General features: G+C 37.7%; 1 protein-coding gene and 2 long non-coding RNA genes across 3 annotated transcripts; all 3 read left to right on the plus strand.

The window, feature by feature from the left end:
• Positions 1-5,585: 5,585 nt before the first annotated feature.
• Positions 5,586-7,946, plus strand: LOC141594314 (uncharacterized). The gene is made up of 3 exons (XR_012522116.1): positions 5,586-5,750; positions 5,847-5,956; positions 7,736-7,946. It is a non-coding gene; the product is annotated as an uncharacterized LOC141594314 (long non-coding RNA).
• Positions 7,947-8,274: 328 nt separating this feature from the next.
• LOC141595107 (uncharacterized) lies at positions 8,275-13,098 on the plus strand. The gene is made up of 4 exons (XM_074415080.1): positions 8,275-9,015; positions 9,232-9,361; positions 9,713-9,970; positions 13,073-13,098. Exons 1-4 carry the CDS (start codon positions 8,275-8,277, stop codon positions 13,096-13,098), a joined length of 1,155 nt encoding a protein of 384 aa, XP_074271181.1.
• Positions 13,099-13,694: 596 nt separating this feature from the next.
• On the plus strand, positions 13,695-16,061 carry LOC141594315 (uncharacterized). Its single transcript, XR_012522117.1, has 3 exons — positions 13,695-13,859; positions 13,958-14,067; positions 15,851-16,061. It is a non-coding gene; the product is annotated as an uncharacterized LOC141594315 (long non-coding RNA).
• Positions 16,062-19,137: the final 3,076 nt, after the last annotated feature.

A 19,137-nucleotide genomic window follows, 5' to 3' on the forward strand; every position in this document is an offset into this window, starting at 1 on the left:
ACTTACTTCATCCAAATCAAAATGTGAACAACATCTAAATTGTCAAGGTCGACAAATTCCATCGATTATTTCGATCCAAGATTTATATATCACCACACGTCCATAATTTCCTTTTTAATGTTAATCATGACTACATGCCCTCTAGGTGACCTCTTTACAGCCAGGTTGTGCAAAGCTTTCAAAAAAGCGATTTTCATTTTTTCTTATATTCACACGATTCATAATAAGAATCATAAGTAGGCTTGACTGCAACAACTTTCGTTGACATAGTAGTAATTGCTATAGCTGCCATCATGGCTTTGCTTAACTTCTGCAAATGTAAAGATTAAAGTACTTATGATATGTTAATATTCATACCTTAATATATTTAAAGAACAAGTAATAATTAACGTCTGCATATAGGTACCTCGGGGATGACAACATTGATGAGGTTGTCAGGTCATTGCACATAAGAGCTTAGGGCTTCTTTCAAATAAGTGACTTCCTCATTAGGAAATGCTACTTTTACTTCCTCATACTCGTCTTTATATAATTGGGACACTTTCACTTTCTTGCATTTGTCACGAAGGGGTATACCATGAACTTAATTTGCTGGAGCCAGTCGTAATTGAATACGTATCCCCTGGCAACAACAACTTTCTGTTTTCCCTGTAAATAGGACAGACGACAAGCCACCTTGCAATCGCCCTTCACGTCAACTTTAATCAATTAGTACACATACAATCACTACCTTTAATAAATTTCATAAGTAAAAAATGTGTATGATATGAATAATTATAAACTAGCAGCTATTACCTTTTTCGGTGTTGAGAAGGACTTCTGATCATCAACTACCTCCACCTTATCCTGTGTCACGGCCTTCCTGGCTTCCTCTTCCTCTTCAACTGCTTGATATCAATCATTGGCTCCCACCTCAGTTTCCTTTGCCTCCTTTGCCATTTCCTTCTCCCTTACCATGTCATCCTCGGCTTCCTTCTGTACATTAACACTTGTCCATATAACACGTACTGATTTTCCAAATCATATAACACACTGTATATAAGACATAAATATTATTACCTCTTTTTCCTCCTCCTCCTCCTCCTCCTCCTCCTCCTCCTCCTCCTCCTCTGCTTCCTTTATGACTTCTTGAACCATATCCAACTCTTTTTCTGACGGCTTTTCCCCAGTTTCCAACATTCTCAGCATTAACCTGGCTATTTTCTGTAGTTGTGTAGTAGAAATTAATGTCAGCATATATAGTTATAAATTACGTTAGTTCAAATAAAGTATTTATACGATTATCTTCTCGGAATCATCACCACTCATCATCCTTCAAGTAGTTTTTCCAAAAAACTTAGTGATACCAACATGCGTCGATACCCCTCTCACACGATCTGGATGCTCTGCTTTGCCGATTGCCCTAGCAAGAATGTCATCACGTCCTTCAGGCTTCCATTTTCCTTCATGTACCTTCTTCTCACATATCCTCTACATACACATAAAACCATTAAGCAACTCACAATTATATAACTCCGACCACCAGTGGTAGGAGTGACATATGTATTCAAACTTACAATTTTCTCTTTGATGTCCTTATCATATTCAGTTTCCGTCTTTCCATTCTTAGGAGTGTGACCTTCCACCCAAGCGTCGTGACGACTGAATTTTCCAATCTTTGCCAACAATTCATTCATCACATTGATATCCTCTCAAAATATGTATGATTACTATGAACATATATAACATCCAACTAAAACACCTAATAGTCTAATACTATAAGAATTATGTACTTACAGGTTTCGTCTTAATCAATTTATAACCACCTCGGGAGCCGTAAAAGACGGTCTTTTTCTTTGAAATGTTCGCCTTGTTCCTCTCACTCACAGCCTTCATCAAATAAATTGTATCAAGAAACGTAAGCATGACCAAACACTAAACTAAGTATACTTCTTTACTTATTATTATTAAGTTACCTTAAACTTGTCAGACTACCTATAAACGATATAGCTATCTCAATGGTCCTGACTGACAAAGGATACTTCTTTTTTTTGTGGTTTCTTGTTCATCTCCCCGGTTTTCTTGTTGAACTAGTGCATCTCGGCAATCTTTAACTTCCAAGATCTGAGGGCTTCCCCTGTCTTTTTTTTTTAGGTACTTATCATACTTTTCGGGGACAACGTAAGCTAACTGTATATATGATGAGCATAGTTGGTACAAGTGTTTCGGCTAATGAACATATCAAGTAGTAACTTAATTTCGGCTAAAGTATTTATTATTGTATATACATAGCTTTATTTTGTTTATTAAGATGGTGTTCCGTTATTTTACTCAATTCACTGATACACGGCGTACCGAGAGGCACATACTGTCTTACACAACAACCAATCCAACTCACAAAATACCCGGCATTCTCACCATATGACAACCCTGTATCTTTATCCCATTGTAAAGGATTAGGGATCTTTGAATTTATTACTTCTAGGGAAACGCTGTGGCGCATTCGACCCGCAGTGTGTTGCAAATTATTCTCATCATCTGAGTCGTCGCCTAACGCATTTCCATCATTTCTTTTCTGCTTTTCGACCATATCTAAAGCAGAAATTAATAAATAAATAATAACAATGCATACTTATAATAACAAACAAATCTCTAGAGAGGAGGGTTTATTACTTCTTTAAAGAGGAGACTCCGGATTGATCTGGCGGCGGCAATGGCGATGATGACGATGACTGCGACGACGATGGGGTAGGCTGGTGGTTGAGGGGAAGCTCAGTATTTGAGGATATTATGTAGGGGAGAGGAAGCTCAGAGTATATATGTATGAATAATACAACTTTTGCAAGACCTTGTTCATTGTAAAATAATAAACATTGTATAAGAAAAATCGTTATATTTTGTTTCCAAACAGACTACGGTTTTGTTTGAAACGTAATTGATTAGTACTATCTACAACGGGTTAGAAATAACTGTTGTCTTTAATATTTTCATTTTGTTTGATTTTCCCGCCAAGAAATAAAGCATCATTTTTATATACATAACAACGGCCTAAAGCGTTATAACTGTACACGTCCAGAACAATGGTTTAGGTATAACCGTTTTATTTTGTATTTCATTTTGTTTGATTTTACCTCCAAGAAATAAAGCATCATTTTTATATAGATAACAACGGCTTGAACATTTATAACTGTACACGTCCTGGACAACGGTTTAGGTATAACCGTTGTATTTAATAATTCATTTTGTTTGATTTACCGCCAAGAAATAAAGCATCATTTGGTACGATTTGTCCTTAACCCGCCCGCTGCAACAGCAGAAAAAGTTTACAACAGCAGTTTGATATATAACAGCAAGACAATAATTACACATGACGTACGATATCGTGATTGGATTGCTGATATTTTCACGGCTGCCGGGAACGTTTTTTAGATTTGCTAGTCACTTCATTAACCTAAATACCTTCATCATGATCATCTCGTGTATATATGTTTGGAATGTTAACATTTTCAACATAATTACCAAATTGCGATATAGCACTATGATCAAGTCCTTCAAATTCAACGTCTTCATCATCTGGAATTCGGCGATAGCAAGATAGAACAACTGACCACTTCTTATCCATAGGATCGGTAACATAAAACACTTGTTTTGCTTGTGACGGTAATATAAAAGGATCGTCTTCATTTCCAACCTTGTCAAAATTTACTAATGTGAATCCTAATTCATCATTTCTAACACCATTGTTGTTGTCAACCCACTTGCACCGAGATAGAGGTATCTCAAAATCCATGTAGTCTAAAACAAATATCTCTTGAATAACTCCATAATATTGCATTGTACCCAAAATAGGATTTTTATCCTTTGAACTAGCAAAGTATATTGCCTCAGAATCTACGCAAACTCCACTGTTTTGCATTGTGCTCGCCTCATATTGAATGCGGGTGTAAAAAGTGTACCCATTGTTCGCATACCCGCTATAAAAAGTTGCAACAGCATCAGGACCGAAAGCAAGATGTCATAGGATGGTTGAACAATCATCAATTGGGTTGTCATCATCGTAAATAGTATCCTTAAACCAGTCACTAAATTTCTTGTACTGCTCATTTGCATACCATCTTTCGTTCTTATGAGGGTGTTTTCCCTTAAGGTAACTCTGGTGTTCCATACTGTAAGGCTGGACATGATCATCGTTAGAAGAACGTATGTATGAGCTCTATGTCGCATGTCAGATGACATATCCTAGGAAACACGACCCCTTACACCTTTTCCATTCATCCAGTTACTATGACGATTCGTAGGAACTCCAATTAACTCGTCGAAGGAGAGGTATGCGTAACAATACGAAAGAGCTTCATCGATAATTGCTCGATGAGCAATATACCCCTCTGGACGATACCTATTAGATGTGTAATCCTTATAAACTTTCATCAATAGTTCGAATGGGTACTGATATCTCAAATACACTGGCCCGAGATACAAAACCTCCCAGACTAGGTGGACAGTCAAATGAACCATGATAGTGAAAAATGAGGGAGGAAAATACATTTCAAACTGACAAAACTAGTAAAGAAGATGTCCTACAAAGTTTCCGCTTCATCGGGATTAATGACTTTACTGTTGATTGATTTGAAGAAATAGAAAAATCTAATTATATCATGTCGAACCTTTGGAGGTAGAATGGAACGAACGGCCACAACTAGTAGTTGTTGCATCAATGTATGACAGTCATGTGACTTTAAACCAGTAAGTTTTAGGTCCTACAACAAAACAAGGCTTCTAATATTAGACGAATAGCCTTATGGCACCTTAATAAAATGTAAGCATCCGCAAAACTCTTTTTTCTCCTTTTTTGAAAGAGTATGAGCTGCAGGCGGCAAAAATTCCGTTTTTCTTTTGTTTTAGCTGCCAGCTCGGGCCTAATACCCATCTCAACCATATCATCCCTAGCTTCCTTGTTGTCTTTTATCCTACTCGGAACATTCAGCAGATTATTGATTATATTATCACAAACGTTCTTTTCAATGTGCATAAAATCTAGGCAATGTCTAACCAGGAGGTCTCGCCAGTACGAAATTTTGGTAAAAAAATATAGTTTTTTTTTATAACCACGGGTAGACAACTTAGGTCCCTTCTTCCCATACTGTAACACCCCGTAAATTCGAAGACCTTTATTATATTTTAAAAGTAATATTTTAATCTATTTTAATTTAATATTAATTTATTTGAAATAAAATCTATTTGATAAAATATAATCTTATTTTATTTTGAAGAAATGTAATTATTTTTGATAGTTTAGAACTGTTTAAAAGTGATGTAAACTATATTTAAACCTTTTCCTTTGATAAAATAGATTTCGGATAAAAGTCATAAAATCGGGATTTTCCCATTTCTTACGGTCGTTGGGTAAACGAGTTTGGATATTGGGCATATGAGTACTTAATCTTTTAGTAAAATCGTGTTTAAGAACTTTAATTTTCTCGGAAATCGCGTTCGACGAATATTTCTAATTTCTGTCGAAACGAACCAAAACGTAAACAATTGAAACTCACCCAAACACCCTACCCAAAACCATGCACCCTCCATCCTCCATGGATCTCCTCTTCATCTTTCATTTCCTCAATTCTCATTCTATCACTTCCTTCTCTCAAACACCAAATTCCTCTCAAAATAACCTCCTTACAATCCCTAAATCCACCATAACTTCTTCATTTCTCCACCAAATCGCATAAAAATTATATATTCGGAATCCTCTCTTCAATCCTCATCTACTAGTAAGCTTTATTTTCATTTCCCCCAAATTTTTAAAGACACTTTTTTTTAGGGTTTCGAATTTAAGCTTAATAATTGTGTTTTTGTTGTTTTTATAGGTGAAGAATTTGAAGATGAGTTAGGTGACTCATATGTTGTTGAAGATGAAGAGTAATTTTGGGTTTTAGAAGCTTTCTCAAGTTATTACTTGTCTCTTTGCTAACTTAAGGTAACTATTCCGAGTTACTCGACGAATTAATGTCACATTAGTAGTTGTATTCCTTGTTTGTTGTTGTTTGTTGTTGTTGTTGTTGTTGTTTGTTGTTGTTTGAGACGGTCTTGTTGATAAATGAATGAATGGAGTAAGATGAGTATGCTTATGTTTAATTTATGTTAACCATTTGTATATTATTGTTTAGAACAAATTTGGATGAGGAATTATATGTTGTGACAAGTCCGCTTGTTGGCTGGAACGCGTCAGTACCGGACCGAGACGTTTTCCAATGTCTCCAAAAATATGACAGATTGAACGGCATCAAAAAATTAGGTGGTTTAGCCACTTGAATCACTCAATTCGGAGTCCGTATGAGTAAATGGCGTCGTTTTATCGATAAAATTTATAGAAAAGTTTACCCTTGTGTGAGACGGTTATTTATACTATTTTATTATGCGAGAATTTAATTGAATTGGATATTTTGTAAGTTGGAATATATTTCCTTATGTTGATAGTTTTTCACATGATAGAAATTAGAAATAGCATGAGAATGATATTGTGATAAATTTTGTGATTTGGGCCAAAGTAGGCCAAGACTCTGAGCTGGGCCAGATTGACCGAACGAGTTTGGTCAAACTAGGTTTAAACCGGTCAGCCTCGATTTGACCAATGACCCGTCATGGACTAGGGTCGAGGGTTTGTCTTTGAGGTGAGATTGGTTGATATTGAATGTTTCATATTGATGCCTTGATATTTATGATTCAACATGTTGGTAGCTTGATGTTTTAACCATATGAGCATGATTATTATTTCACATATTGGTTGTTGGATGCTTTGGTTGCCTTATGCTTGAGTCTTGTTTGCCTTTGGCCATTTTAGCTTATTCTCATGGATTATGATATTGATGGTTAGCTATAACTTGGTTATTGATGACATTGAGGATATGGTTGGATTGTCTGCTGAATAGACATTTATATAGCCTTTCACATGATAGAATGTTAGCATTTATGTTTGAAAGTTGGACTCTTTGCCCCTCTTATGGTTAAGTGGGTGTCCTACTTGTCTTAAGTGTTGTAGGTTAAAGCATTCAGTTGGGACTAGGTCCTAGATGAGTGACTTCGGTCGATGTCATAGATAGGCCCTTATAGTCTTTGATGAGTGTATGTTTGCGGCTTAATAGCCTTTGTGTCTTAGCTTGGTGGGCTTATATCCAAGTTAGGGCATGACCTCCTGACGTACTCTTAGAAGTATGTGGTCAGCTTAAGTACTAGCCAACCCTTTGGTGGACTCCTTAGGGGTACTCATGTGTGTGATCATGGGTCTTGGATGCGGTATTTTCCGCATGTCGCTAGGTCTGCGCAGGTCTAGGACTAGGGTGTTTACCTTACCTTGTGGTATAGACTCGAGTTACAGAGTGACTATTGACCGTCCTAAGAACTTATGCCTGTCTCTAGATATATTGTCCTTTCTTGTTTGATGATTCTATGAATCATAGAAGGTGAGATGCAAGCCGGCTATGGTTGATAGAATTTGGATTCCTGGATGTTATATGATTCACATGATAGTGTAGTTTAAGTCGGTCTAGTATTCACATGCTAGGACTATGTGTTGTCGTATTGTTGTTCACATGATAAGCATGATTGTCTAGCATCTATAAGCTAAGGCTATGTGTTATTCATATTCATATTCTTATGTTTACATGTTATATTAATTATGACATTTCGTGGCTGGGAGAACTCGGAGTTACTCCCCACTGACTGTGGCTTTCGTATTTGTATAAAATGCGATTGACAGGTAGGTGATGCATATATGGGGTACATGGACGAGCTAGCGAGCAAAGTAACCTTGGGACCTAGATTGGCTTTATTTTATTGTGACCCTTGAACACTTTTTATGTCATATACTTTTTAGGGACATATGTCTCCCTTTTTCATACTTGGGTTGTATAACTTTATTTCGCGACTTTAGCGATGTTTTATTTATGAGGTTTATTTTGGACCTTGCATGTTTGACACCTTCCCATTTGGATATTTTTATAACAGGTTCAGGTTTTAAAAATTACAGGTTTTTACCCAAATGAACCTATTACAAACATATCCATGCAGTTTTTATCTAGAATTATGTGTTTACTTTTCCGCAATAAATGAGGGTGTTACAGTTGGTATCAGAGCATATTTGCTCCCGACGCAAGTTTGTGCACCCCCGATAAAAATAACTTGACCTTAAAATAATAAACTTGAGAGATGGGTAGGATGGGTAGACTTAGGACCTTATATTGTAGTCTCTTTGTGATTGCTATTTGTTAGGTGCTAACCAATGTTCTCTTTTGCAAGATGGCTCCTAAAAGAAACGTTGATAATGCAATCTTACAAGCTCTTACTCAGATTCTCCAGAACCAGCAAGACATACAACAAAACCTACAAAACCAACCTCCTCTTCCTCCCCCTCCTCAGTTTCCAGAAGGTGAAAGACCCGGTTCTTACACTTGGGTGGCAAGTCAGTTGACTCGAAATAAGACTCAAACTTATGGTGGTGAAGTAGATCCGGTGGCACTCACCGAATGGTTTCGTGAATTGGAGAAAAGCTTTGCCTTGTATGATGTTCGTGAAGAAGACAAAGTGAAATTGGCTTCTCATTTCCTTGTGAAAGAAGCTGATAGATGGTGGTCCATGACTAGTCCTACTTCCACTCTTGAGCCTGGCTTTGGTTGGGATCGCTTTAAGGATCTAGTTGAGGCTAGGTTCTATCCAAAAGAGCTGAAACAACAAAGGCTCAAAGAATTTATGAATTTAAAGCAAGGAAGTCTTTCTGTCCAAGCCTTTACCGACAAGTTCAATGAACTTGCTCACTATGCTTCTAGACTTGTCAAAAATGAAGAAGAAAAGGCTTTCTTTTACCTTGACAAGCTTACTCCAAAGCTTAAGAGCTTGATCCGTAGGGATTCTACTTCCTTTGTCTCAATCTATGATGATGCATTATGGGCCGAGAGCTCTATTCGGGCTATTGATGAAGAGGCTCGTGCTTCTCATACTTCCCTTGGCAAGAGGCCACTCTACTCCACTTCTAGGCCTTATGTTGCTCCTTCTAGACCCTTTGTGCCTACTTCTTCCCCCTCTTATCCTAACAAGAAGAGGTTTGTTCCGAGTGGACAAGCAAATCAAGGTGCTCGTGTTCTATCTCCTAGCAACGACAAAAATCCTAAGGGTCGTATGTGCTATCATTGTAAGAAGCCTTTGCATCCCGGAATTCGTTGCTTTGATAAGCAAATTGTGTGTTTCTCTTACAACAAGCCTGGACACAAGGCTAATGAGTGTCTTGAGAAGAATACTACTACTACTCCTGCTTTTCCTGAGAGGCCGAGAGGTCGCATCTTTGTGATGAGCCGTGCTGAGGCTGAGGCACACCCAGACATAGTCACTGGTACGTTCTTAATATTTGATGTCCCTTGTTTGGTTTTATTTGATACCGGTGCTTCTTTGTCATTTATATCGATGAAATTCTCCGACAAGTTACCTCTTGAACCTTCACTTGGAGATAGTACATCAATATCTTTACCCTCCGGCGACATCTTCTCTTGTTCTTATTTTTATTCGGATGTTCCTATATCGATAGCGGAATCTATTTTCCCGGCTAATCTCCTTCGATTTCCACTTGAGGAGTTTGATGTTATTTTGGGCATGGATTGGTTATCTACTTACCATGCTCGATTTGAATGTCGAGATCAAAAGATTGTTCTTAAAAGCCCTTTGGGTACTCGCGTATCTTATCAAGGAGTTAGAAAGCAAACTGGTGTGAAGTTGATCTCGGCCATGAAAATGGTCAATGCGTTGAAGAAGGGTCATCAAGCATTTCTATGTGTAGTGACTACTCCTAATTCTCCTTCTCTTCCTCCCTTGAAGGATGTTCCCATTGTTTGTGAATTTCCGGATGTATTTTCCGATGAATTACCCGGGATTCCTCCTGAAAGAGATGTTGAATTTTCTATTGACCTAGTTCCCGGAACCGGTCCTATTGCTAAAGCTCCTTATCGTATGGCACCTTCCGAATTGAAGGAGTTGAGAGTTCAACTTGATGAATTGATTGAGAAAGGCTTTATTAGGCCTAGTGCTTCTCCTTGGGGTTCCCCCGTCCTCTTTGTAAAGAAAAAGGATGGATCTATGCGACTTTGCATTGATTATCGTGAACTCAATCGTGTGACAATCAAGAACAAGTATCCGCTTCCACGAATTGATGATCTCTTTGACCAATTGCGTGGTGCTTCTAATTTTTCCAAGATTGACCTCCGATCGGGTTATCATCAAATTCCGGTTCGTGAGTCCGATATTCCTAAGACTGCTTTCAGCACGAGATATGGTCATTTCGAATTTAAAGTGATGCCTTTCGGATTGACTAATGCTCCTGCTATCTTCATGGATCAAATGAATCGTACCTTTAGTGAATACCTCGATAAGTGTGTGGTGGTGTTCATTGATGATATCTTGATTTTCTCAAAGAATGATGAAGAACATGCCCTACACCTCCGTATCATCTTAGACATTCTACGTCGTCAAAAGTGGTATGCTAAGTTCTCGAAATGTGAATTTTGGCTGCATCAAGTCATTTTTCTTGGACATGTCATATCCAAAGATGGTGTTATGGTAGATCCTTCTAAGATTGAGGCCGTTGTTGATTGGAATAGTCCGAAAAATGTGACTGAGATTCGAAGCTTTCTCGGTTTGGCGGGTTATTACCGTCTATTCGTGAAAGATTTCTCTAAGTTAGCTAGACCGATGACTCAATTGTTGAAGAAGGAGTCTAAGTATGTGTGGACCGATGAGTGTGAGAATGCCTTCTTAGAGTTGAAGACTAGGTTGACTACCGCTCCGGTGTTAACCTTACCTGAGGATGGTGTGGACTACGATGTTTATTGTGATGCTTCAAAGCATGGGCTAGGTTGTGTCTTGATGCAAAACCGAAGGGTTATTGCTTATGCTTCTCGACAGCTGAGAGTTCACGAGGTGAACTATCCGACTCATGATCTTGAATTAGCCGCCGTGGTACATGCCTTGAAGACATGGAGGCATTACCTTATTGGGGTTCATTGCCGCATTTATACCGATCATAAGAGTTTGAGGTGTATCTTTACCCAGAAAGAATTGAATATGAGGCAAAGAAGATGGCTAGAGTTGGTGAATGATTATGATGCCGAGTTGATTTATCATGAAGGGAAAGCAAATGTGGTGGCCGATGCTTTGAGTAGGAAGACTAGTCACTCTTTGAGCACTATCCGTGTGTTACCTGACGAACTTACCACGGAATTTCAAAAGTTAGGGATAAACCTTGTTGGGAAGGGCTTTGACTATCTTAATGCCTTGAGTGCAGAACCCGATTTTTACCGTGAGATCCGTACTTGCCTACCTGAGGATGCTACTTTCAAGTCCATTCAAGCAAAAATCCAACTTGGGCAAGCTAAGGATTGTGTGGTGGATAGTGATGGATACCTTCGTTACCAAGGTAGGATGTATGTTCCGAGAGTAGCCGAGTTGAGGAAAAAGATCCTTGATGAAGCTCACCTTTCTCCTTATTCTATTCATCCTGGTGGTGACAAGATGTATAAAGACTTGAGATTACAGTTCTGGTGGCCTAGTATGAAGATTGATGTCCTAGAGTATGTTAGCAAGTGTCTTACCTGTCAGAAAGTGAAGATTGAGCATCAGAAACCCGGAGGTTTGCTACAACCTTTGGATGTTCCCCTTTGGAAATGGGAGTCCATCTCCATGGACTTTGTGATGGCTTTACCTAAGACTGCTAGTGGAAAAGATGCGGTTTGGGTGGTTGTAGATCGATTGACCAAGTGTGCTAGATTTATACCTATCAAGGAGACATGGAACTTAGTTGTCCTAGCTGAGGCCTATGTGAGGGAGATAGTACGCTACCATGGAGTGCCTAAGGATATAGTTTCAGATCGTGACCCTAGATTCTGTTCCCGTTTCTGGACTGCTTTGCAAAAAGCCATGGGTAGTAAGCTATTGATGAGTACCGCTTTTCATGCCGCTACAGATGGGCAGACTGAGAGGACTATCCAGACTTTAGAGGACCTCCTCCGTGCTTGTGGTTTAGACTTCCACACTTCTTGGGAGAAATGTTTACCTCTTGTCGAATTCTCCTACAACAATAGCTATCATTCCTCTATCAAGATATCACCTTATGAAGCTTTGTACGGTAGGAAGTGCCGTAGTCCTGTTTGTTGGGATCAAGTCCAAGATGCTCATGTGTTGGGACCCGATTTGGTGACTGAGACCATCAATCAGGTTCAGATCATTCGAGAGCGTATGAAAACCGCTCAAGACCGACAGAAATCTTATGCCGATGTCCGTCGTCGACCACTTGCCTTTGAGGTTAATGATCGAGTGTTCCTTAAGGTATCACCTATGAAAGGGGTGAAACGGTTTGGTGTGAAAGGAAAGTTGAGTCCCAAATACATTGGACCTTTCCGTGTGCTTGAGAAGATTGGCCCCGTTGCTTACCGTTTGGAGTTGCCCCCGAATTTGAGCAAGGTTCATGATGTCTTCCATGTATCTCAGTTGAGGAAGTACATTAGTGATCCGAGCCATGTTATTCAAGAAGAAATCCCAGATTTGGAACCTAAATTGACTTTGGAAGAAAGGCCAATCCGAATCCTCGAAAGAGCAAACAAGCAACTTAGAAACAAAGTTGTGCCCCTAGTTCGTATCCTTTGGCGTTGTGGAAATGTCGAAGAAGAAACTTGGGAGCCTGAATCTTCTATGTTAGCTAAATATACCGAACTTTTCTCGTGAGGTAATTCTCTTCCCTTTATCTAATTCTTGTGAGTTTTAGCTATCCTTTCGAGTGTTCCTCTCCTTCTCTTAAATACTCTCCGCGTTAGTAGTCCTTACTTAGTTGTTTAAAAGTCGTAGTTAGAGTTTGGTCATAGCTAGTGGAGTTATTATCCTTATTATAGAGTTTCGAATTAAAGATTTTTGAAAATGTTTTAATGTTTTCCATTGGTTTTAACGTCAATGAGTGGTAAAGCTCGTTATTGGAGACGTCCGATAATTGGTTTTCTCATTTGTTGGTGTAAAAATATATATTTTTATGTCTTTGATTTGGAGTGTTGATGTTCTTGAACAGTAGACGAGGATTTTCCGTTCCATTGAAAAGACACTTATACTTCATACGTCCATATTTTGAAGATTTTGTTTACTTGATTTTAAAGAGATAGACCTACATATATACAATGTTCCTTCTTCTAAGTTTCGGGACGAAACTTCTTAAAAGGAGGGATGATTGTAACACCAAAATAAATTCAAGACCTTTATTATATTTTAAAAGTAATATTTTAATCTATTTTAATTTAATATTAATTTATTTGAAATAAAATCTATTTGATAAAATATAATCTTATTTTATTTTGAAGAAATGTAATTATTTTTGATAGTTTAGAAATGTTTAAAAGTGATTTAAACTATATTTAAACCTTTTCCTTTGATAAAATAGATTTCGGATAAAAGTCGTAAAATCGGGATTTTCCCATTTCTTACGGTCGTTGGGTAAACGAGTTTGGATATTGGGCATATGAGTACTTAATCTTTTAGTAAAATCGTGTTTAAGAACTTTAATTTTCTCGGAAATCGCGTTCGACGAATATTTCTAATTTCTGTCGAAACGAACCAAAACGTAAACAATTGAAACTCACCCAAACACCCTACCCAAAACCATGCACCCTCCATCCTCCATGGATCTCCTCTTCATCTTTCATTTCCTCAATTCTCATTCTATCACTTCCTTCTCTCAAACACCAAATTCCTCTCAAAATAACCTCCTTACAATCCCTAAATCCACCATAACTTCTTCATTTCTCCACCAAATCGCATAAAAATTATATATTCGGAATCCTCTCTTCAATCCTCATCTACTAGTAAGCTTTATTTTCATTTCCCCCAAATTTTTTTTAAGACACTTTTTTTTAGGGTTTCGAATTTAAGCTTAATAATTGTGTTTTTGTTGTTTTTATAGGTGAAGAATTTGAAGATGAGTTAGGTGACTCATATGTTGTTGAAGATGAAGAGTAATTTTGGGTTTTAGAAGCTTTCTCAAGTTATTACTTGTCTCTTTGCTAACTTAAGGTAACTATTCCGAGTTACTCGACGAATTAATGTCACATTAGTAGTTGTATTCGTTGTTTGTTGTTGTTTGTTGTTGTTGTTGTTGTTGTTGTTTGTTGTTGTTTGAGACGATCTTGTTGATAAATGAATGAATGGAGTAAGATGAGTATGCTTATGTTTAATTTATGTTAACCATTTGTATATTATTGTTTAGAACAAATTTGGATGAGGAATTATGTGTTGTGACAAGTCCGCGTGTTGGCTGGAACGCGTCAGTACCGGACCGAGACATTTTCCAATGTTTCCAAAAATATGACAGATTGAATGGCATCGAAAAATTAGGTGGTTTAGCCACTTGAATCACTCAATTCGGAGTCCATATGAGTAAATGGCGTCGTTTTATCGATAAAATTTATAGAAAAGTTTACCCTTGTGTGAGACGGTTATTTATACTATTTTATTATGCGAGAATTTAATTGAATTGGATATTTTGTAAGTTGGAATATATTTCCTTATGTTGATAGTTTTTCACATGATAGAAATTAGAAATAGCATGAGAATGATATTGTGATGAATTTTGTGATTTGGGCCAAAGTAGGCCAAGACTCTGAGCTGGGCCAGATTGACCGAACGAGTTTGGTCAAACTAGGTTTAAACCGGTCAGCCTCGATTTGACCAATGACCCATCGCGGGACTAGGGTCGAGGGTTTGTCTTTGAGGTGAGATTGGTTGATATTGAATGTTTCATATTGATGCCTTGATATTTATGATTCAACATGTTGGTAGCTTGATGTTTTAACCATATGAGCATGATTATTATTTCACATGTTGGTTGTTGGATGCTTTGGTTGCCTTATGCTTGAGTCTTGTTTGCCTTTGGCCATTTTAGCTTATTCTCATGGATTATGATATTGATGGTTAGCTATAATTTGGTTATTGATGACATTGAGGATATGGTTGGATTGTCTGCTGAATAGACATTTATATAGCCTTTCACATGATAGAATGTTAGCATTTATGTTTGAAAGTTGGACTCCTTGCCCCTCTTATGGTTAAGTGGGTGTCCTACTTGTCTTAAGTGTTGTAGGCTAAAGCATTCAGTTGGGACTAGGTCCTAGGTGAGTGACTTCGGTCGATATCATAGATAGGCCCTAATAGTCTTTGACGAGTGTATGTTTGCGGCTTAATAGCCTTTGTGTCTTAGCTTGGTGGGCTTATATCCAAGTTAGGGCATGACCTCCTGACGTACTCTTAGAAGTATGTGGTCAGCTTAAGTACTAGCCAACCCTTTGGTGGACTCCTTAGGGGTACTCATGTGTGTGATCATGGGTCTTGGATGCGGTATTTTCCGCATGTAGCTAGGTCTGCGCAGGTCTAGGACTAGGGTGTTTACCTTACCTTGTGGTATAGACTCGAGTTACAGAGTGACTATTGACCGTCCTAAGAACTTATGCCTGTCTCTAGATATATTGTCCTTTCTTGTTTGATGATTCTATGAATCATAGAAGGTGAGATGCAAGCCGGCTATGGTTGATAGAATTTGGATTCCTGGATGTTATATGATTCACATGATAGTGTAGTATAAGTCGGTCTAGTATTCACATGCTAGGACTATGTGTTGTCGTATTGTTGTTCACATGATAAGCATGATTGTCTAGCATCTATATGCTAAGGCTATGTGTTATTCATATTCATATTCTTATGTTTACATGTTATATTAATTATGACATTTCGTGGCTGGGAGAACTCGGAGTTACTCCCCACTGACTGTGGCTTTCGTATTTGTATAAAATGCGATTGACAGGTAGGTGATGCATATATGGGGTACATGGACGAGCTAGCGAGCAAAGTAACCTTGGGACCTAGATTGGCTTTATTTTATTGTGACCCTTGAACACTTTTTATGTCATATACTTTTTAGGGACATATGTCTCCCTTTTTCATACTTGGGTTGTATAACTTTATTTCGCGACTTTAGCGATGTTTTATTTATGAGGTTTATTTTGGACCTTGCATGTTTGACACCTTCCCATTTGGATATTTTTATAACAGGTTCAGGTTTTAAAAATTACAGGTTTTTACCCAAATGAACTTATTACAAACATATCCATGCAGTTTTTATCTAGAATTATGTGTTTACTTTTCCGCAATAAATGAGGGTGTTACACATACGTTATCTCAATATCTTTCACTTTCTCATACACTACATGACAATTCAAAATCTGAGAACTCCCACGTTAGTCAGGACACCCATTAAACACCTTGTGAAACTTACGATAATGATGATCAGGGCATAACCATCGACGATTTCCTCTGTACACATGCTTGCGAGAATGCTTCAAATATTCTGATTCAACATCCCCCCCCCCCCAATACACACACACACACACACAATGGGCAAGCCTCTTTCCCATGTACAGCATGTCCAGAAAGATCGTCGTTCGCCGGAAAGTCAGTTATTGTAGACAATAACATAGCTCTCAGATTGAAACTTTCTTTCTTATAACCATCAAACACTGGTATCCCTCTTTCCCACAGAATCTTCAGATCATCTAGAAGTGGTTCCAAATACACATCTATGTCATTTCCAGGTTGTCGAGGCCCAGATATCAACAAAGACAACATCAGATACTTCCATTTCATGCAAACCCATGGGGGCAAATTATAGATGGCCAACGCAACTGGCCAAGTACTGTGTTTGGTAGTCATGTTTCCATGAGGGTTCATTCCATCTGTGGAGAGCGCTAGACGCAAGTTTCTTGCTTCTTTGGTGAAGTCAGGATATTTAGCATCAAATTCTTTCCACTGTTGACCATCCGCTGGGTGTCTTAACTTTCCATCTTCAATCCTTCCACTATTATGCCAAGTTAACATTCTTGCATTTTCTTCACTCAAATAAATCCGTATGAATTTTTGTATTATTGGAAAATACCACAACACCTTAGCTGAGATCCCTTCCTTAGTCTTATAACGGCATACAAAGCAGCGCAGACAATTAATTTCTCATAATCTTTACGGTACAATATGCAGTCATTGGGACAAGCATGTATTTTCACATATTCCATGCCTAATTCTCTAATCATTTTTTTAGCCTCATATGTCCGACTTGGAAGAACATTACCATCAGGAAGCATGTCATATAGCAAAGCTAGAAGATCCGTAAAACTCTTATCACTCCACCCATTTGCCCCTTCAAGTTATATAAATTTACCATCGCGGACAATTTGGTATACTTCTTACACCCAGTAAATAAAGGCATTTCAGATTGACTCAACTTCTCAACTAAATCACCGGCATTTACTTCCCCATTACCGGTAGCTTCAAAATCATCGAATTCATCATCTTCAGCAAACTTCTCACCTAAAACAACTTCAGGTGTAGGTGAACGATTGTTTACACACACATCATATGCCTCATCCCCTATATCTAAACCAACGCCTTCTGGTGTATGATTATTTACCTCTACATCAGATTCCCCATCCTCATCCTCTAATTCTCCATGAAAAATTCAACGCCTATAATCTCTACTGAAACTATTCTTTTCTAAGGGTATTTTGACATTTGGGATAAGCAAAACCCTAATATTACCACATCTATTACAAGGGCGGGGGATTGATAAGCAGAGATGAAAATTTTCACTAACAAAATTGTAAAATTCAGCAATTCCATCATTATAAATGAGATCGCCAATTTCACCATCAATCATCCAAGTACGACCCATATATAAGCCAGTAGCTATGAAAATGAGATTACCTTTTTTAAGCTATAAAGATTAATGACGGCGACGACGACAAAGATGACTTGTTCACCATCAGTCATTCTATTATCAATACCTTTGAAATTTCATTTATTTTTAGAGTTGTATAATCTAAGACGGTTCTTATAAGAACCGTTGTAATTGTGCATGCATGCATGAAGTCAATAATGGTCACACAACCAATAATAATAGGGCATGCATTGGTAAACTAAAATCACAAACTTTTCAGTTTTCACAGTGGATCTGTTTTTACAACGGTTTAAGAAACACCATTGTTAATTGGTGTAATATGACAACGGCTTTAAAATAATCGTTGTTGATATATGTAATATGATAACGGCTTAACTAACAAAGAACCGTTATCATTTTGTCTTATTATTATTATAACGGCTCCAATTCTTATTATCTTATTATGTCGTTTCCATTCTTTTTTATTATTATAAGTAGAAAGTTAGTCATTATAATATTTTATTTGGTTGATTGCCTTTGAGTGTAAGGACTTAATTAAAATGTAACAAATAACATAAATAATTAAACTTTAATTCAAATAACCACCATAATCAAAATACAACTCATAATGTCAAATAATAATTAAAGACTTAATTAGAATCGATGAAGTATTAGGATAGTCTTCATGCCCAATTTCGCATAGATCAAGTCGTAGATCGACTCTTCATCATCGTGAGTGAAGGTGGAATGACCTCTTTCTCCCATGACATAAGCACGGTGTCAAGAATGTGATGCCTCCTGTAATGTGTTAACAGAAGATGATCAACATGGGTCGCAACCCATAGATAAGGGCCATTTTGTCTAGCATCCGAATAGAAGTCCTCTTTCCCCGCATCTTTCCCCGCAAATCTAGCCCCTAATTTTCTTGCCTGACAAAAACTATCATGGCAGTTGGCTTCGTCAAAGTCGATAAAAGCAAAGCTTACAAAACCTTGCTTGTTTGTAGACACAGGGTACACTTTTTTAACCGCAGTGAAACCCGAGTCATGAAGCATTTGTGCCAACCACCCAAAATTAGGGTTTAAACCGTTTTCATTCCCATCATAGCGAACCGGGAGATTATGGAGAATGCAAGTAAAAGGTTGTGCGTAACTATAACGTGATTGTAGCTCCGATACACCAGCCATATTTTTTTAGAGAGAAATTAAAGGTTAAATGTTTGATAATTTAGATTTTGACCTAAAACATTATGAAGACATATTTATAGAATTATTTTGGTCAAATTGAATATTATTGGTCAAATTGAATATTTATTAAAGTTCTGATAAAGTTTTGCATCCAGTGGTCAAACTGAGAAATCTAATCAAATAGTGACAACTGATGAA

Source organism: Silene latifolia, chromosome 8 (genome assembly GCF_048544455.1).
Source record: "Silene latifolia isolate original U9 population chromosome 8, ASM4854445v1, whole genome shotgun sequence".
Taxonomy (NCBI): Eukaryota; Viridiplantae; Streptophyta; class Magnoliopsida; order Caryophyllales; family Caryophyllaceae; genus Silene; species Silene latifolia.

Coding starts and splice junctions, on each gene's coding strand:
- LOC141595107 (XM_074415080.1), top strand. CDS start 8,275: ATGGCTCCTAAAAGAAACGTTGATAATGCAATCTTACAAGCTCTTACT. Junction 9,362..9,712: donor ACACCCAGACATAGTCACTG/GTACGTTCTTAA, acceptor TATCTTATCAAG/GAGTTAGAAAGCAAACTGGT. Junction 9,971..13,072: donor TATTGCTAAAGCTCCTTATC/GTATGGCACCTT, acceptor GTTCTTGAACAG/TAGACGAGGATTTTCCGTTC.